The 20,166-nt window shown below is 42.3% G+C and overlaps 3 protein-coding genes across 7 annotated transcripts in view; 2 read left to right on the top strand and 1 right to left on the bottom strand.

The window, feature by feature from the left end:
• LOC133496793 (reticulon-4-interacting protein 1 homolog, mitochondrial-like) overlaps nt 1–2,232 on the top strand; it is a 27,147-nt gene extending 24,915 nt beyond the window's left edge. The window contains exon 13 of the mRNA XM_061812787.1: nt 2,122–2,232. The gene's annotated coding sequence lies outside the window, so the exon portion shown is untranslated. The remainder of the gene's footprint in view (nt 1–2,121) is intronic.
• The window catches only part of LOC133496790 (beta/gamma crystallin domain-containing protein 1-like), a 23,119-nt gene extending 3,419 nt beyond the window's left edge, over nt 1–19,700 (bottom strand). Inside the window, exons 1-18 of the mRNA XM_061812781.1 lie at nt 19,414–19,700; nt 16,349–17,712; nt 12,711–15,978; nt 12,436–12,603; nt 11,766–11,804; nt 10,592–10,710; nt 9,835–9,979; nt 9,453–9,592; nt 7,318–7,444; nt 7,145–7,180; nt 6,559–6,704; nt 6,336–6,459; nt 5,879–6,024; nt 3,933–4,059; nt 2,615–2,644; nt 2,366–2,478; nt 2,145–2,277; nt 1,143–1,282 (exon numbers count right to left, since the gene is read on the bottom strand). Coding sequence (XP_061668765.1) covers nt 1,143–1,282; nt 2,145–2,277; nt 2,366–2,478; nt 2,615–2,644; nt 3,933–4,059; nt 5,879–6,024; nt 6,336–6,459; nt 6,559–6,704; nt 7,145–7,180; nt 7,318–7,444; nt 9,453–9,592; nt 9,835–9,979; nt 10,592–10,710; nt 11,766–11,804; nt 12,436–12,603; nt 12,711–15,978; nt 16,349–17,712; nt 19,414–19,416 — 6,368 coding nt within the window. The 5' untranslated portion in view covers nt 19,417–19,700. The remainder of the gene's footprint in view (nt 1–1,142; nt 1,283–2,144; nt 2,278–2,365; nt 2,479–2,614; nt 2,645–3,932; nt 4,060–5,878; nt 6,025–6,335; nt 6,460–6,558; nt 6,705–7,144; nt 7,181–7,317; nt 7,445–9,452; nt 9,593–9,834; nt 9,980–10,591; nt 10,711–11,765; nt 11,805–12,435; nt 12,604–12,710; nt 15,979–16,348; nt 17,713–19,413) is intronic.
• Nucleotides 3,592–20,166, top strand: part of LOC133496795 (protein ripply2-like) — a 27,986-nt gene continuing 11,411 nt past the window's right edge. Inside the window, exons 1-2 of one of the 5 annotated variants that reach the window (XM_061812795.1) lie at nt 3,606–3,697; nt 6,342–6,395. The gene's annotated coding sequence lies outside the window, so the exon portion shown is untranslated. Of the gene's footprint in view, nt 3,698–6,341; nt 6,466–20,166 lie in introns of those variants that run through there. The other 4 variants (XM_061812792.1, XM_061812791.1, XM_061812794.1 and 1 more) reach the window with 4 other exon arrangements.

A 20,166-nucleotide genomic window follows, 5' to 3' on the forward strand; every position in this document is an offset into this window, starting at 1 on the left:
TTATGCGGGGATGCAGCTAATTTGTGCATTTTTTTTTCTCTCACGGCCGCAAGGGGGCAATCGAGCGGAAAAGCTATGAGTGAGACCAGTGGAATATATGTGCCGAGGAAGTGACTTTTACTGGTATGTTTTTTTTTTTTTTTTTGCGCTGCACTAGCGCTGTGTTGCTGTGTTACTGCCGTGTCTCAGTGCTTTTTACCAGTTATGTTTTTTTTTAACCGGCCCTGTTAGCGCCGCGCCAGCGTGTTTCTGCCGTGTCTCAGTGATTTAGGTATGTTTTTTTTTTTTTAACCAGCTGTGTTAGTTCTGTGCTGCCATGTTTGTACTGTGTAGCTGCCACAGCAGTTTTTTTTTTTTTTTTTTTTACCAGTATGTTTTTTTTTTAACCAGCCCTGATCGTGCTACCGTGTTGTTGCTACGTTAAGCTAAGCTAGGGTATTAAAACTCTGGGCACTTGCGGCTTTTACACAGGTGCGGCTTATCTATGTACCAAATGGTATGTCCTTTACAAATGTACTGGGTGAGGTTTATAATCTGGTGCGCTCTGTAGGCCGGAAATTACGGTATATCTTTGTTCATCTATATCTGTCTTGGCAGAACTTCTATCTCCATTTGTATAACAATATATTAGTTTTGTGTTGTGCTAAACTGGCCCAGATTTCACAACACACCAAGTAAATATGTGAGTAAATTGAGACAAGTGTAATTATACTACTTTTTGCGCCAATTTTGTTCAGTAGTGTTCTGTGAGATTTGTTGCAAAATATGTGCTTTGGCTAATTAAAGGTTGGTAAACACTGAGAATTTTTGAGGTTTCTCCAGTAAAGGGTTCCAGAGTTCCCCAACCTTTAATTAGCACATATAGACAAACAACCATTCACTCATCTATGTACAATTTAGAGTTCTCAATAAACGTCATGTGCGTGTTTTTGTGGGAGGAGTAACAGAAACAATAACAAAGATAATAAAACAACAATTAAAAGCTCCAAATGGACTTCTGTGATGCAACACCGAGGGTTAGGAATAACGTATGTGGAACAAAAATGGGTTTAAAAGTGTGCACACTGCAGAAAAGTTGTAGGTGGCTCGGCTGCAGCCTGGATTAGCCGCGCAGTGACGACGACGATGATAAACGAACTCACATGCCCCCCTCCGCCAGCACCGACTGGACCCGAGCGCAGCCCTCAGCCAGCTGAAGGTTGACGCATCCGTCCGTCAACACCACCCGCTTTCCACGCAGACCGCAACGCTCGAAAAGAACGATGGAGGGCTGGGAAAACTCCTGCCAAGAGGGAGAAAAGGGTTTCAAGAAAAACTATGGGCGGAGCGCTGTCGGCCATGCAAAGTCAAATGGAGATTTTTTGGAATGTTACCGTAGAAACAGACAACACTCGGACCTTTGTACCGTCTCAATGCTGTTTTGGTCAGGCACATGTCTGACTCAAAAGCTTCATAGCAGAATATTTGTGGCATATTAGTGCCACACGTACAATTTCCTTTTCTTGGGTTTTAATTACAAAAAAAATTTAAATATCACTGAGATGATATCAGGGTGTTTTCAATGTACTTTTTTTGACCGTGTGCAAAACCAAAACATTACGATGGATCGTTCAGGGTAAAGTAACAATCTGCCTTTATGTGCACTTGGCAAAATATTCTATTAATATGACAAAAAGGAGATTTGCTTTTATTAATTTTATCGGACACTATGAACAAAACCGACACATTTTATTTATATTACATTGTTATTAGTTGTCCTGATTAAGCTGATAAAACCTTGTTTTTAATGTTAAACACTTATGTGCAATTTACGTTCTGACCCAAGTCCTTAAATGCACCGCAAACCTAAAAGCAAATTTTCCTCTAACCGTTTCAAATGAATTCTTGTAATGTACATTGTTGTTCTATTTTGGGATATCATACCCAGTATGTTGAACATATTTTGTAGCTCGGTGGTTTTATTTTTTTAATTGCAATTACTATAAATATTGCTCAATTGCAGCATTATAACATGTATTGAGATGCACTTGTCATTTTGATATAAATGTCAATTTATAATGGTAACGCAGGTGGATGCACAATGACTGTTTGTTGTCCATCATTTAAAATTTCGATATCCAGCACACGTGATGCAATCAACTTACGAAGCCGACCGTCTGCACTGACAGAATGGCGCCGCTCGCGTCGACACAACCCATCGCCCTCACGTCCTGGTAGTTGCCCTCCTCCAGCAGATACATCCTGCCGGTGAAGTCTCGGCCTTCGAAAGCCAGCCAGCTAATGGACATCATTAACACAAAGCTCAGATGAACTCGATTATGGAGCTAATCGAAGCCATGTCATGTTCATGTTGCAAATTGCTCACCTTCCCACAAGGACCTTGCAGGAGGCCACAGAGAAGCCTCGCTCCAGCGTCGCCGCACTGTCCTCCAAAGTGAGGACGGTGCCTTGAAAACTTGGCTCGGAGAAAAGTTGCACCTGAGTCACAGAACACGTTTTGCATCACAAAAAAAAAAAAAAAAAAAATATATATATATATATATATATATATATATGAATCACCAACCGAGAGCCCCTCTCGGGTTTCTCGGCTAGATAAACAAGTGTCACATACCTTGAACTTGGCCACGTTCTGAAAATCCTCCTGAAATGCAACAACAGAGTTATGTGTCTCTGCTTCATATTATTGTCAGTCACATAAGTTTTTCTTGTGATTTTCGCTGCAAAACAATGGACTTTGCTTTGAGACTCATAATCATGTGGTTTAGAGAGAGCGAGAGAGAGAAAAAAACCCCACCATGAGATGAGTCATCAAGAGCATCTGACAAGTATTTTCCTCTTTTAGTGGGCATTTCATTTGTTCTGGAGTTTCCTGTGTCACATGCTTCCACGGCGGATCAACAGTTTTTATTTTATCAACAAAAGTATCAGTTCCCCGTGTCAAGTGAGGACACCAGTGTGACTTGTCACACGCACTGAAATGTCAACGTCACTGAAACGGCCATCTTATCAGGATTCCGTTATCGCAATATAGAATTGGCAGACATTTTCTATAATGCTTTTACTTGGTGGGGGACACCCTGGACTGGTTTACTGAAGTCTGTATTTTCACATATCACCATAATGGTCTCCTCAGTAAAACCACCACTCAATTGTGATCAATTGCAGAGCACAAATATACAACAAAAACAACCTTTGGACAATTTAGAGTCTGCCATTAATCTAATGTTTATGTTTTGGGTGACGTGAAGCCTGAATAAGCACATAAAACCCACACACGCGGGGAGAACATTCCCAACACACCTGGGATCACCTGAGGTGAGATTCGTACCGACAACCTTTGAACTGAGTCTTTGGTGTCCCACATATGGTATAATATTTTTATGAAGCAACATTCAAACAATCAGTCTACATGGTAGCGTTAATACTAAGGTAATATTATACAATTAGTGCAAATAGTGACAATTAAACGAGACATTCATTCATTTTCTACAAATAATCGTGTTCAGTGTCACGTCTTTAACTATAGAGATTTTAAATTTACGCGCCGGGGGAACCCCTTAAATGCACCACAAACCCGGAAGTGATCTATTTTGCACTGATCCCCAAAACACGCGTTGAAGTATTGCTGAAGTGCGGCGCAAAGTAAAGTTTAAATGCCAACGCTTACGACGTCAGGAGCCGGAGAATAAACAAGGTAAGATAATGAACTGTTTAAAAACAACACCATGTCCCCGTTTCTTGGTACGTCCCTGATTACGAGCACTTATCGGACACCTTATTAGGTTCACATGCGCAACCTAATAGTTGTCACCAATATAATTACACTCTATTTTGATTGACAGCGTAAGAAAGTTTATTGTTGTTGCTGTAGGTTATAGTGGTGTACTCTAAAAACTACATTGCCAAAGCACAATTGTTAGCTGCCTTACTAGCACAACAGGCATCGCCGAGGCAATCCGGTCCCGGAGCGCACCCCAGTCCTCCGGGCTTCCGTACAAGCCCTTTTCCAGGATGTAGGACTCTCCACAAAAGCCGGGCTCCTCAAACACCACCCATCTAAGAAAAAATATAAAACAACTGTCATTTTGTTTCTAGGTAGTGGAGAAATTATTTTCCACTTAGTGTGAGGTCACTGGATTGGCAGTTGACTACATTTCTTCACTTGAAAACAATACATTTAGCCTCAACTGCTTCAAATAATGGACAACCAATCCTGTGGATTGAACCTCATTTTAGCAATAAAATATTTGACAAAGTGAGTTATGCCTGTCACTTGTCACCAACAAATAAAAGTCAATGACCTGCATTTATATTTAATTCAAAATTTATTCAGTATTGCCTATTGATGAGTTCTATGATTGAAAGGTGAGAGTGTTAGCATTAACAGCTAGCATAGATTTATTAGCAAGTCACATGTTCTTGGTTAGAATCCAGGTAATAGCCACCTCTCCATGTATTCGGAAAATGTTTGGAGTGCGTGTTTTATGGATGACTCATTTTATTTTGCTTTCAACACAAGCGAGGGCTTTTTTTCCTCCCGAGGCTTTTGTGCTTGCGAGCATACAAGACTAGTCTCGCACAGACACGGCAAATAAGCCTGGTATGACAAGGGTGTGTCCGTGCGACCCAAAGACAGACAGTCAATGCGCCGAGAGAAAACGGTTGGTGTCACAAGAGTCCTACTCCTTACGTGTTCCACATTAGTTTCACGTCCCCCCTTCATTGGGTAGGTGGGAATCTCGGTTGCGCTTTCAGAACGCCTCTTGCATATTTCTTTCTGATTCGTTGTGCCGTGTAGTCATAGCTGAAAAACTAGATTTTCCACTCTGCAGCTGCCGTCACAATACTTGCATTCAGTTCGGTCCGGAGTGCCGTTAAGAAATAATAAAACATCCCTTTCCATCGGAAATAGCAGAATTTTTTAGACTTGATCATTGCTGCGTGGACGAACAACATCCACGACAGGGGTGAATCATAGGCACGCATGTTTTGTTTATTCCCATGGCAAGAATACATCATGACAGCAACTTCACAGAGACGGGAAGGTGTAGCCGACTGAAAAGACACGGCTAACCAACTTGTGTTGACATGTTGGCATGGGTGTGGCACCCTTGATGGTACCCACGCAACTGCCTTTGCAAATTCCCACAGGAAAACGAGAATTTGCTGGAGCTGTAAAAATCAGATAATTGCTAAGCTAAAACCCAAGCATGTATCTTGGGCAAAGTATTAGAAGAAGGTACATGAGCGTAAAAAAATATTTTTGTCCTAAGTAAGGACTGACATAATAAGTAATCACTTAATTGATAATTTGATCTGAAACTATTGGTTGAATTTGTGGAATTGATCATGATTCCCGTATTTTACGCACTATAAGGCACACCTAAAAGCCTTTAATGTTCAAAAAAGCCGACGGTGTGCCTTATAATCCGGTGCGCCTTATTTATAGATCAATATTGCGCCTTTAGTGCAGTTCCATCTAATGGATGCATAACATAACCCCTGCCTCTACTGTAGCATTAATTCTATGCGCCTTATAATGTGGCGCGCCTTATATATGAAAAAGTTTTAAAATAGGTCATCCATTGAAGCTGCGGCTTATTATGCGGTGCGCCTTATAGTGCAGAAAATATGGTACGGGAGTTTTTTTCCTCCAAAATCACAAAGACTTTAGGATTCCATCTTGGCTCTTTGGCATTGTTTGGCTTACAATGAGAATGGCAACAAAATGACCACAGAACATTCAGAGAAAGTGTTATCTGACTACATTTATACACTGCAAGACGAACAATTAATTGATTTCTCTCTCACAGTATATCAAAGGATTTTACTGTATTGCTCTTGCAGTCACAAAAGATTTAGAAAGTCAACTTACACACCACTGACGACATCAACAGACTGCGTCTTAGTTCCGTAACCCGTGTCGTCCAGGTTGATGAATGGCATGATGATGTCGATGTTTATCCCTCGGTCGCTGAAATCTTTGTTGCTGAACATTTTGAGGTGCGGTGAGATGAAATCCTGTAGCAGAAGGAGGGGGGATTTTAAAATGTATATTTCTTGGTTTCTGATCTGAATTAGTTTTAGAACAGCTAACTTGTTTTGTTTCCAGTGGGTTTCTTCTCTTTCCATTTGATAAAAGAATGCAAACAAAGCAAAATACCGACACATCCAAACAAGTCGGAAGTTTGATTTTTTTTTTTTTCTTTTATTGGTTAAAAAATGTAAACGGCAATGAATATCGGGTGATAGTTGGAGCAGATCAAGGTTAGATAAGTTAGATGGAGGCATATTATATAAATCTGAATATACATTTTCTTTCTGGTACTCACTGCTAGAATGGGTCGGAGTGACAGTATCGGCCCGGAGCCTCCCCAGTCGCTACAGTCCAGGTATTCTCCTTCCTCCAGCATGTACTGCTGGCCTTCAAACCCTTCCTCGTCGTAGCCGACCCAGCTGAAAGTCAGTATTTGCGATTGATTTTTGGTTGATGGCTGTATGTCTGACTTTGCAAACGGTGGTGACCAAAATATCACCTAAAGAGCAAAAACTCACAATCCTGCGATAATCTTCAATGAACACGCAGACTTCAGCTTGCGAGTGTCATCGTTTGTTTCATCTCCTTCTTCACAAAAGCTGAAAACATCGCTGTTGATTTCCAAACTGGAACCTTCCAGTCCAGGCTTCTCGAACACCAAAGCCTGGCAGCGCAACAAGGAAATTCTTTTTGCTAAATGCAAAGTTGACCCATTAAATTATGTAGTTTAACGTAATTATTCTGTTACCCAACTCCGACAATATTTTGGTCCCTCAGTTTTTGGTCTTTTTGTTCAACTTTCCTCAGTCATATGTTACTTGGCGCTATATAATAGGCATTATTTCCCAAATGTTTTTGCAGTTGAATAGCACGAGTATTAATTAGGTAGTCTCAAAGCGCAAACGGGTGTAACCCTATTATTCAGAATACAATATCAAAAATGTCCTTGTAGTTATAATGGTTTTAAATTTCATCCTATCATCCATTTGCTGAATCCTCTTTGAAAAATTTGCAGAAAGGAAATTCAGAGAGTTCTGAAATAAAGTGTCCATCACTCTTTAAACTACAATATGTGAAACAAACACTGTATTGGTGTTGTCTTACCTTAACTTCATTTGGATTCTCCACTTTAAAACCACCCTGAAAAAGAAAAAAACCCAGAACATTTACATTAACAATGTTATATCAAAGCGCATTATGTGATTTCTCGTCTGTTACTGCGCTCGTTCTTTCACGCTACTCGCAGTGCCGAATGCTTACTTGGAAATGCTACAAACCATTTTAAGGGGTTTGAGAGATCCCACAAACGGCGACGGGAAGCCCCAGGCCTCGGGAAAAGGGTACACTCCTGTTTCGAGGACTGCGAGCATTCCCTGGAACCCTGGATCACTGAACACCAGCCAGCTGAGGGGAGGAAAAACAAACAAATGTGCGCTGGCTTTTTTGCTTCATCATTACGCGAAAAGATCCATCATTATCCATGAAGTACAACGCTGAAGACAGAATCAGCGGAGTGAAGACTGTCGTGCAGCTGTTATCTGGCATTCTGGTCCAAATGGTACTTTAAGAATTTACTTTGCTAGAATAGCGTGAACAGGTGGTGTTATACAACAATAATATGGAGCGGAACTAATATACAGGGAGTCCTCTGGTTAAGACAGTCTCAACCTAAGACGTTTCGACTTTACAATGCCCGTCCCCTGGCCACCATTTTGTCTGGCTAATGCTTGTCCGTGTTTGTGCGGCAGGAGTATCTGCGCATTTTTCACCCTGCTTTTTAGATATTATCGCCCCAAAGAAGAAAGTTGTGTCTTATAACAATGCGTCTGCAGCCAAAAGAAAATCCATTACCATGGAAATTAAGATCAAGATCATAAAAAGTTTGGCGAAAGGAGAGACATCAACACCACCAAAGCTTCAGTTGGTCGACCGTGGTGACAATTATTAAAGACAAAGCCCATATCCTAGCGCTTGTGAAGGGTTCCATTCCTATGTCGGATACAATGATCACAAAACAAGGTTCTTTGAAGCTTGCTGAGATGGAGAGGACTGAGGACCAGGTTCCTTTGCAATCGCTAAGCACAGCCTCCCCTTCTTCTCCATCTGCCTCTCAGCAGTAATCCCAAGTACCTCATCTTGTTTAATTCCACGTACTTGTTTTTTATACAAAGTATTTTGATGTAAATTCTGACTTTTAACGGTGGAATCCGACTTAAGTCGAAATTCGAGTTAAGTCGCTACTGTAGGAACGGATCTCTGTCGTAGACCAAGGACTCCCTGTACTTTATATTGGGGCTGAACGATTAATTGCATATTTGGAATACCGTACAGTGATGACATGCATTCTTGGAATCAAAAGGTACGTGTTGCTGCTGAGTACGAATGACTCCTTATGCGTCTTTTAAAACATCACATTCTCAAAAAGGTAAAATATTTATAATCGAATGAAATTAAATGAAGTGCAACGTAAGTTTCATCAAACTGACTGGGTTGAAACGTAAATATTTAAATAAATTTTTTGATTAATTCTAAAAAAAAAAAAAAGAGAGACTGGTTATCTAGTCATGTTAGAATTATTCATTACAAACCCTCAGGATAAAAATAATAAATTGCATTGACTACTAAAATTTTTAACATTGAAATAAATTGCGGTTGCATCCTTTTACCAAATCACTCAGCTCTACTTCAAATCATTTTCGGAGAGCATCCTTGTAAGCACTAAAATTTCGGTTTACATCACACTACTTCCCAGAATATTACTTTTCCCCAGGCTTCTGTTTTTTTTTTTTTTTGGGGGGGGGGTGGTGAGATATAATTGTTTTTGAAGCGCAGTTCATTGCTCTTATTCGGCACAGCAAAAATAGAAAGATGAAATATGCTAAATCTAATCTACAGAAAAAAACTGTCATTAACTTCCTTTGGGTGTTGGACACAAAATGTCCCACGTCTGACTCACATGGTTCAACATTCTATCCTTTCTCTGCCACACCTTTTCTGGGTAACTCTCACTCCAGCTCCTCACCTTCCAACAACAAGTACCAAACCAAGCCTCCCCAAGCACCATCGTCAACACACACCCCCTCCTGTCTTCGAACGGGCATCGGCATGACAGACATTCTTGCGCACGCACGAGTGAGCGTTAAGCGACGACAAAGAATGAGGAACTCGGTGACGACTGCGATCCTTCGGTCTCACGCTGTATACACCTGATCGCAGCGTACAAGTCTTCCAAGACTGAGAAGTTTAAGAAGGAATTATCTTGTCTTGGAGAAGATCCCCCCCCCCCCTCCCACTCTGGTTCAATCGCAATGAGCTGATGAAGTTTATCTGCTTGTCCGAAGCACGGTCAATAAAAACGCACAGCACCAGGGGGTCAACTCCTGATCTAACTTCTTGGTTTTGAGATGCTTACACCCCGGAGTGTACTTGGATGGAAGCGGTGCTCAGTGGGATGCCAAATGAGCCGGTCTCTACGGCGTCGTCGTGGTACGGTGTCACTCTACCGTGCCCTTCCGGTTCCGTGAACAGATCAATATGAGGGGTGCTGTAATCCTGCAGGGAAAGATGGAACAAAACAGCAATTATCAGCAGGAGCCCCTGTTCCGTACCTTAAATCATTCCTTAGAACTAGAACTAACAGTCAGAGTCTGTTTTTAAATTCAGCTTTCCAGGAACCCGCAATGAATACAAATGTGACAACATCTTCTATTAGTAATAAGGCTGGGAGCCGTGTGTGGTCATGACAACATATCTAAAGGTCAACAGAGGTGGAACCATTTAAGCGGCACACTCACGCAGACGGCAAGTCGAATAGACCCAATCAGCATTGGCGAGGGGTTATTTGGCGACGGCTCTGCCCACTCGTTTGTCAATTCGAGGCCCCCCTCCTCCAAGGCAATACAGCGTCCCTGAAAGTCCGGCTTCTCGTAGAGGATCCAGCTGTAAGGGGGGGAGGAAAAAGCCTCTCAAATCAGCGGAGAAGCGCATGATTGTGTCATTTGAATTTTGAGGATAAAATACTGAAGTCATTTTCCAACGCAAGTAGTCCAAACAGCTATACTGCTCTTTCAGTTTTAGAACAACTTTTTGTTTTTACTGGGTCGACCGGGCTCTTGGCCACTTTCTTTATTGGTTGCCTCAGCAAATTACTGCAGCTTGCCAGAAACGCTATTTACCACTTTTGTCTTTATTCTAATTTGTACTTTTAAATTGTAACAAGGCATGTGTTAGGGACATGCAGTACAGCATAAGCTAACTTATTGCGGTCAGAAAGTACCACAACAATTCAAAAAGAAAACCAGAAACTTCAGACTTTAATTGGGAGCTTGTACGATAAAATATTAGATGTGGAAAAAATATGCAGTCTGCATATTTTAACATTGATTGATCCCACAACATTCTTCAGTCAGACATACTTTTCTCAGCGTCTCATCCCTTCAGGCAACACTGCGATCTTAAAAGCATCCAACACCACTAATTGGAGCGGCGCTGCACTTTTATATTTGGTTTGGTTCGACATGTCAAAAGAACCTTAACGCGATTACAACTTACCATCCTCGTATGACTTTCACAGATATGACACTCGAGAACTGAAGGTGAGTCGAATCCGCCACATCCCTGTAGATCTCGTAGACTTGCCCGCCGAACTGAGCTTCCTGAAACAATACGATCTGCGGGAAGACACGAGAAGTCAGGTGAAATACACCGCAGTAAATTGCAGGACATCTTGTTAAAATCTAACTTTAATCTAGTCATATGCGCATGGTTACAACACCAAGGGTACAATGCTTGTAAGACACAACCAAAGTACAATATTTTGAGTTCATAAGCCACACTGTTCTCAATACAGAACACTTATGCTACATGCTGGAGTACTGGGATGTCACAAATGTCTGACCTCAAACTTTGAAACTCCACTCAGCCTTGAATACCGTCTGGCTAAATCTTTGAATACAGATGTCTCCTTTCTTCACACATTCAGAGCTCTCACACTGACAGCATTCACTTGATAAATTCTGGATTATGTCTGTCATCATTTAACAACGAATTCTGCAAGGAAAATTATCTTTTTTTTGGTGGTACGAATTTTTAGAAGACAAAATAACAGCTTTGGCGTCAAACATTTTCTGGTTAACTTGTCTCTTCACAAACAAAGCAAAGATCTTATCGCGGTCATCAGCTTTGTTTTGACTTGAGCAGTTTGGGTTTGGACTTCATCTGCAATATTGCAGGATTTCCAGCTTCCCAGCAGTTTCACATGCGGCACGAAAGACCGTTCTATTCTAATCCCACAGGCTGCGCAAGTTAGCGATGACGAAATTAAGTAGCAAAAACCCGCATAGAGTTGAAACTTCCATCCGAACCTCTCCAAACCTGAAACTTGTCATTTGCTAGGTTGATGTATCAAAAAGTGTAGTCGGAAAGTGGCAAATAAATGAACAAACCCTAAACAATGAAATCGTAACCTTTATAGCAGATGTAAATAAATATGTGGCCAAAACATTTTCCCATCAATTATCTCATGTTCATCAGTGTAGTAGCAGAACTGATTTTTATGACGGTAAATCACATCCAGCTTTGCACCAAAATGTTCTTTTGAATGTATTTATACCCCCCAGTACACCATATGAAAAGCAGATGTTTTCACTCCGCAGCAACTCAATTTTTCCAGAGTTCCCTCCAATCTCAGTACAATTGCAGGCGGACTGCGTTGCAAGTACTATACCTTTCCAGGTCGCTTATGAAATCCCTTGGCGGTCCTCGCCTAGGAAGCAAATGCACAAAAGTATTAAAATGAGACGGTCGTGGAGAATGACAAATAGCTGCGAGAGAAGGCCGGTCTGCATTTCATTTTGCCACATTGATTGTCCTAACCTTTTATTCTACTACCCGAGACGCATGTGGTTTTACTTTAGTTTGTTTATGGATTCGTCTCTCAGTTTAGGTGACTTCCGTGAAACTGAATTCTAATCGTGAAAGTCGGTGTTGACGAGCGCTGAAGAAGTACTTAAAGTGTTCTACGCTCGTGCTTGGTGAAAGCAATGTGTTGGCAAGCCCTTTTCAGCATTTATTGGGGTTGTTCACATGATCGCATGGATTTTGAAATGCAAATATTTGTGAGCTGTAGGCAGCTGCACAGTGTCTTCTTTCTCAATGCCCAAAGGGCATTCTCCTGGACAAAAGATCCGCTGTTTGAGTAAATAGAGAAGCTTATGTTGCAACTAATGAGGATTCTTGACACGAGAATGATGAAACGATGTAGCTTTGCCATGTACAAATTGGAATTGCTTTGATTCTCGTCTTACAGTGTCACGTTAAAAGCATGTAGCCAAATTTGCTCTAAAATGTTAATGATTTAGTGCTTCAAACAAAGCAACGGCGTGTGGCGGACTTACGTGAGTACCCAACTTCTGAGTCAGAGGCTGATTAAACTCTGAATGTGGTAGGAAAATTTGAGCTGAATTTCCAAATGATGAAGGCCCAGTCTTAGGGAGATTCAAACTTGGTTTTGCGATCAGGTCGACTTCAGGGACAGAAGGTGGAGTTGACGTTTTTGCAGTAACCTAACGAAGAAACAAGAACCATCCTTAGCCAGAATCCTGAAAGTGTGTTTTATGTGGATAATGCCATTGATCTTCATTTTAACTTAAAACAGTGTAGAAAAACAAACCTCTGTTTTCATTTCCGGCTGTCCTTCCGTGCTCTGCGCTGTTTTTGTCGGTTCTCGAGGGAGGTACTTCTCTAAATAGTCAGGCAGCTTGATGTCATTAAAGGAGGGAAATGGAGGACCTGAGTCACTGACCACAGCCTCTGTAGGCTGGATTTGGTCTCTCCGTTGCGTGGTAAAGTTTTCAGCAAATGAACTGACAGTAGTCGGAATGGGCGAGCTGGTTTCTGAGGAAGGACTGAGTTGGGGCGACACATCCTTGGAGTTGGTCATTTCCGAAAGTGCCTGAGCGCCATTTCTTTTCCCCCTGGCGCTGGGGGTTGTGAGACTGCTTAGTACGCAGCTTCCCTCTAGGCGAGACTTCACAATAATATGATCATCTTTTTCCTCCTTGCTGCCCTCCTCATCTTTCTTAGCGGTCTTCTCTTTCAGATGGGACGAGCTATCCAGACTACTGATCAAAAGACACCTATTTGCTATACTCACCCTAGCAGGCTTAGGACCACTTTTGGTTTCTGGGTTTTGAAGCTTGGCTAATAAGCTTGGACCTGTGTCAAAGGACCGATTTTTCTTCCTAAGGCCAAATTTAAACTCCTCTGGGTCAAACGTCTTCTCAAAGTGGTCTTCCTTGATAGCTGGCATTGCAAACGGGGGCTGAGGTGGCCCGAGTGGGTTGTGTTTACGAGGTGGTAGGGAAAAGGGAGCACAAAGCTTCTGGATCTTCTCGATGAAATTTTCATCATCAACATCGTCGCTGTCCAAAAGATTGCTCTCGCTGACAGAAGCGCTCAGCTTGGGCCCAGGGAGTTTAAGTCTCTGTTTTGGAAAGTCCACATCAAGCCAACTCGATGGAGCATCCCGTTGAAATGAGGAATCATCTCTGCTTAGTCCTCGCGGAGAATGCAACCTCTTAGGGGATGACTGCTGGACTGAGTCCGAGTTTTGCTTTTTCGTCTTCGGGGAAGTCGATACTTTAGTAGTTAAACTCTGTTTAAGACTGACTGGTTCATTTTTAACTGTGTCCAATTGTGAAGGAAGCTCACCGTTCACAGTGGGGGGAAGCTCAATAACGCCTGGAGAATCAATCCCTTTCTTGTCTGTCTTCTCTTTCACAATTCCCGTGGTAATAGAAAGGGTGCTGTCAGAAGAGCTCTGTGCTTTTTTATCTGAGGGCTTTAATGAAGTCAGATCACTTGTCCTCACTGTATTATTTAGTTCCTCAAACTGCGGGCGACTTGGTTTTCTTATAGAGACTTTAACTCCCGCCGTCTCTAAGTTTGCTCTCGAGCTTGGAGTACCATTATCTTGGCTTTTCTCCTCATTGTTTCGAACAGAAATACGAGGAGACTCTTGAACAGTTGCCATGTTGTCAGTCCGCGCACTTATCAGCACAGGGGGTTCATGAGAGAGACTTGCATTCACTTGCTCTGGCTTTGCACTGACAAATTCAGCACCACTGCCTTCATGTTTATTTGAGGCCTTACTGACAGTCCCTTGAAGTTTTTCCTCGGGTGCAAAATCACGTTGTGTTTTTTTTACCGCTTGTACCTTATGCTCTATTTTGACCTCATCTAACGATGTTGTTGGTATCGCAGACACGTGTGTCACTGTTTCTTCCTTGGAAGACGCTTGAACGCTCTTTTTTCCGGTCTCCTGAGGGACAACTGTAACCTTAGCCACCCCTGGATTCGCGGTAGCTGTTTGATTGACAGTTGGTGTTGAAGTAGGTCGGTCTAAGATTGCTTGAGTATTTTCTAACTCTGCTTTTTTAGGATCTGCAAAAGATCTCGCTTCCTTTTTTCTCTGGGTCTGATTTTTCTGATTATCCATTGACACACTTTGCTCAATCCCTGAATTTTCCCGTTTACTCTGCAAGATTGTGGTTGTCATTTGAGTTTGTGTTGTGTCTGAATGGGTCCACTTTTCTGGGGTCTGTTTGTGTGTTTCCTCAGTCTGGTTATTGTTGTTACCCTGTGGCCTTTCTAATTCAGCAGCATCTTTAGTCTCACTCTGACTTGTTGGCTTTTTGCCCGTGTTTTGGTGTGGTTCTACATATTGTGTGTCTTTTTTACCAGACCAGCTTGTTTGTGGTCTATCTGGCTGCTTTGGTGGTCCCACATCTAATTTTGGACATTTAGCAGGTGGGTCCTCCATCACTGGTTGAGGTTGTTCAACTGACTGTGAGAAGGAAGACAATTTGTGCTCAGTAGGATTTTTGATCTCCTTTTTGGGTGACAGAGATTCCCTCTCTACCTTTTCCTCCTTTTTGGCTGAACTAACGGAAACCTTGTGAATAGGTTTCTTTGTTCTCCTGTTGGAAGCAGCAGTATCAGGTTCATCTTTGTTGATGTACGTCGGTCCAGTTGATGCCGCCACTTTGTCGCTGAGTTTATTAGCATGAGGAGAGGTCAACTGTTTATCAGAAATGTCAGATTCTTTTATAAATGTACGTTTTTTGGATATAAATTTGTTTACTTCATCGGGTGGTAGAAAAACTGCATCATCGACCTGTGTCGGTGGAGAAGTGGCCTCTGGCTTGCTTGAAGTTGGCTTGCTTTCCCAATTTTCGCTTACTGGACTGGTTGCCTCCTTGCTTTTTCGTCGCTTAGTGCGAAACCCTGATCTGCCGGGGGTTTTGGACCGTGGACTTATATTATTGGTCAGTTCTGCATTGTCACCCGTGCCTTTCGTTGAAACACTTGATTCTACATTGCTAGATTTCAGACTCAGATCTGCTGCCTTTGAGGTTTGTGTCCCATGTTGTTCTAGAGGTGTGGAAACTTTTAACTCCACAGCAGTCGTATCCTGTCCATCTGGTTTTAGTATTATCCCTGTCATTGCTTTAGTATCCAGTTTACCTTGACTGTCGAGTTTTGATGACTTCGATGCAGTGGTTGCCACAGATGTGGTGGATGTTGTAATTCCTATCTTGGCCGACTTTTGAGGCAGCATCGATTTAGGAAATTTCTTTGGTTCCTCTGTAAAGTTCCTTACTCTTTGTTTAACTGTCGCTGTAATCTCGTTTTGGGCCTGCGCAGGGCTGGAACTCTCAGTGCCATATCGCTCAGCTGATTTTGACCGCTGCGTGGAAGAAGAAAATTCAGCTTTTAACTTCCCAGGAGAATTCCTAGCAGGAGACACATCAGCGCTCCTAGGATGTCGGAAGGTTCTTTTGAGGTCCGCCACAGCTCCCTGGGACTCAAATAAGTTGATCTTATCCGCAATTCGGCCAATGACTGGCTTCTCCTTGGGGTTCTTCATGTCTTTCTGCCTGCGTATAGTAAAATTCACATTTTAACAGAAAACATCCACATTGCACCATTTGGAAATATTTACATTTATAATTTGGACATGTGTATGGAATGTTTTGACAGTGACTGCGTGCCGAAAGCCTTTGTTCTTCGTGTACAGCACTTGGTTTCAGCTATAGTTTTTTTTTCTTAGTGTTCTATAAATAAAGTTGAACAGTCATGCTTTGCGACAAAATTCTATCTTAGTAGGTTAAATTGTTTCCACACCCACATTACACTTTACAACACATTCCCTGAAAACGAATATTTAAATCATGGTCAAGCTTTTGTCACGAGTCATTGTTTAGTTTTACATTCTTGTTGTTAATTCATGTTGATTTAAAATCTTACCTTCCATCAGTTTGTGTTTTGGGGTCTCCCTTGGCTTCATTTTTGTTATGGTCTGGTGCCAAAGTAAATTCCAGGTCCACTTCTGCTATACTTTTTTCAGCGTTCAAAGGCACATTTTTGGGGAAAAGTTTCACCTCACTCCGAGAAACCTTAATACTTCTCCGTTTGCTCTCTGGGGTCTCTGTCCTCCTCTCCACTTTGTAAAAACTGTCGTCGTCCTCCATGCCTGCACTGCCATCGACGGCGCTTGTACGATGCGTTTCAGTGACTGATCTTGAGCCCAGGAATTCGTCTGCATACTTGGGACAGGAAGTTTTATTTTCTCCACCTCCAGGTGAGGCCAGTGAGGTGAGGCCGTTCTTGGAGGAGGAGTCTGAATGTTGCTCTTCACCATGACTCAGTGGACTTTCACCCCGTGGTCTAGTTGTTGACATTTCCGCTGAAGGAAATCCCTCTTGACCAGGTTGGACATTGGGAAGCATTTTTTCCTTAGGGGTGCACGCTTCATCTCTCTGAGAGTTCTTCGCCGTTTTCTTCTTAGCAGTGTTTTTACGACCCATGTTGCCACCCTCTGTTTGTGCTTTGTCTTGTTCAAGCGCCAACTGCCAGTCTTTGTGTAATTTCTGTGACACTCCCTCCTCTGTTACAACCACAGAGTTTGAATTTTCACTCGTGTTTTTGTTTGTTCTTGAACTTGAGTTCTGTGACGACTCAAAACTGGGTGACTTTGGTGATTTCACCTTTGATAAGACTGGCAGTTTTTTCTCAATCGTGGTGCGGATCACTTCCTGCCCTGTCAATGTGTCTTGCCCACAGTGAGTCACACTGGTCTCCTCCAGGTACACATGGAGCCTCCTTCCTGCCTGGGCCTGTGCTGGTTTCTGGGCCAAAGGCTGGGTGTTTCCCCAGTCAGATTTCCATACCACGCCCTGCTCAGAGGAGGCGGTGGTGGAGAGATCCGTCAGATGACTGTCACTCCTGTCAGAATTCCCGCTCGCTTCCCCTGCTCGGTTCTTTTTGCTGAGCAAAAACTCCTCCTCTTTGGGAGGAGTTTTTTGGTTGCTTACAACAGAGCCTTCTCTGTGGGCAGACTGTGCGGCGTCCACTTCTTCAAAGCGGAAAATGTCTCTTGAGGGACCCAGTTTATTGGGATAGGAGCTTTGTTCCTTCTCCTCCCGCTTGGGTTTCCTTCTCTCGGCTTGCGTAGATCCCGCACAATGCTCTCCGTCCGACCTGACTGCCTGATCGCAAGTGGGGGATGAACTTTCACTGGGACTTTTGGAACTCCTTCCCTTCCATGGAGAGAGCCAGCTCCCGATGCGGCCCAAGACCCCAGGACTCTGCTCTTCCTCTGAGTTCTCGGACTGTGGCACAGAAGGCAAAAAAAAAAAATACTCAATACTCAATTTTGTAAGGAAATAAAATACAAAAACATGCACTTTTATGCATTATTTGGAAAAAGCGGATAGCGCATACAGATCAGATGCATTGTCAATGCACAATTTGAAGCAATGCAGGTTTAGGAATATGTTTCTGTCCAGAGACCTTTTTTTTTTTTTTAGTATGGCCATGCATCTCTCGACATAGCAAGTGCATGCAAATGTGCGTATAACCTGTAAGCTTACCGTCGTAAATACCATATCATTCAGACTCTTTATGTAGGTTGTGAACATTTTGCTTTAGAAAATATACCCCTACAGACCATAAAACAAAGATATAACAATAGAAGTGATAAAAGAGCAGAGAAAAAAAATCCCAAACAGGATATTTAGCCAAGAGCAAAAAGTGACAGGTCAATCCATAACTTTTGCATCCAAGAGCAACTCACCCTTTTATCAAACTTCAGTTGTCAACTTTTCCTTCCTCAAGCAACAAATTGGCTGCCGCCAGCGTGCGCAGGCCATGTTTTGGACACGGACGCATAAGTGACCGACGGACGCGTCGCATTTTTAGTCCATCTGCGAAGGACCTCGTCCACAACCGGACAAGAACGCCAGCGTGTGGCATGTGAGAAATGCATCGCCGCTGGAAGTTCTGCCCCCTTTCCAGCTCATGCAGCTGTGTGGTTACGTGATGCCTTCAGTGCGCCTGGTTTCAACTGCCTCCATAAATCAAACCGGTCAGGGAACAATTTTTTTTTTTTTTCACGCTATCAGCTCGTGAATTCAGTCATGGGTCGTCATTGAGAGTCGAGTGAATACTTTCAATTACACATAAGAACTCAAATATACATCAGGGTCCTTATTTTCAGGTTGATGCTGTTTGTTATTGTTGTCGTTTAAGGTACATATTTTCAAAGATGCCCCGATGCTGTATTTTTCGTGAAAACTACATTTTTTCTTTAAATTTATTTGGCCTTGGACATTAATTTGCTTGCCATTTATTCAGGAGGTGTGAAATGAGCCGTGTGGTGTGGTTTTTATGATGAATAATCCTGTAGTAATCTTGTAATACCAAGTAAAAAAAAATGTATTACAACTGTAATGACTGAAATGTCCATATGTGCTGTATCGTTTATACAAACACAATATGTATTTGTAGCAAATACCACCCCCCCCCCCTTTAATGTCCCTGTTGTGTCACAAATGTAAAACTATGTGTAAAAACATCAAAAATTCCGATTTTTCTCCTGAGCATTTGAAGGCTGCAAGAGGCAGAACTTTTTTCCCCCCAAATGGAGGAAATGACGCAGCGGGCTGCAGTTTTTCGTTATTGCTGCTCGCTTTTGTTTTATTTGGCGGCTCGACCCCGTCTTTTGGACCGGCACATTTTAACCCCTTCACCACCGACTACGTATGCAAATTTTTTAAAAAAAGAAAAAACAAGCAATTGCGGCTTCGTGGTTTTATTAATTATTACTGCACGACGAGTCGTGTTTGCAGTTGAAACATTTGCACAGCTCAGCTTTGGCGACGCTATAAAACAACCGCGATAAGATGGGTTATTAAAGTTGTAAAAAAACAAAAAAAAGACGTTGATTCTTTAACGGGGAAGGTGCATAAAAATATTTGTTGCACAACCTCCAAAGTCCAACGTCGCGAAGTTTGATTCCCTTCCAAACTTACCATGATCACAGCGGTCTGCAGCGAGTTCCCCTCATGGGCGAAACTCTTGCGGTTCCCTGGTTCCCTCTACGCCGAATGAGTTTTTAGTCAGCCTCACGCAGCGAAACCTCCGGCCGACCGTCACTCGTCGATCTATTATGTGGCATTCGGAGCGCATATAACTTTTTTTTTTTTTTTTTTTTCTGCGGCAATGAGAGAGCGCGGCTGCCGATGGAATCTGGCCGGCCCAGCTCTCACCACCCCCCCGCGGGCGCCTGATCTTGGAGCACACACAAACACGCACTCACAAGCTTTGTTGTGCCACTATGACAGGACGTGGCTCGACACGGTTTTTTTTTTTTTTTTTTTTTTTTTTTTAACTTACTTACTTAGTTTTACTTCCTGGGTAAAAAAAGACGAGATAGCAAAGTTCGTCTTCATAGCATTTAAAATAATAATAATAAAAAAAAGTGTATGGCTCCCCCTAGAGGAGTAGTGTTTGAAGCTGCTCTACTACTTAAAAAAAAAAGTGCAATTCAGGATGAACATCAAATGTGCTCCAAGATTGACGGGACAGATGGAGTTTATTTGATCTTTTCTAAACTTTTCCACCACTTGGTGTCGCCAAACAAAGAAAGATGTGCAGAAAGTACTGAATGCTAAAAAAAAAAAAAATTTGGACGTGCGTTCAAAAGTTTAGAGAAGGTCAAATTAAATAGACCTTGAAAGGTTGTAGTGTGTTTTTTAGGATATGCTGCAGTTTCACCTGAAATT

Source organism: Syngnathoides biaculeatus, chromosome 23, assembly GCF_019802595.1.
Source record: "Syngnathoides biaculeatus isolate LvHL_M chromosome 23, ASM1980259v1, whole genome shotgun sequence".
Taxonomy (NCBI): domain Eukaryota; kingdom Metazoa; phylum Chordata; class Actinopteri; order Syngnathiformes; family Syngnathidae; genus Syngnathoides; species Syngnathoides biaculeatus.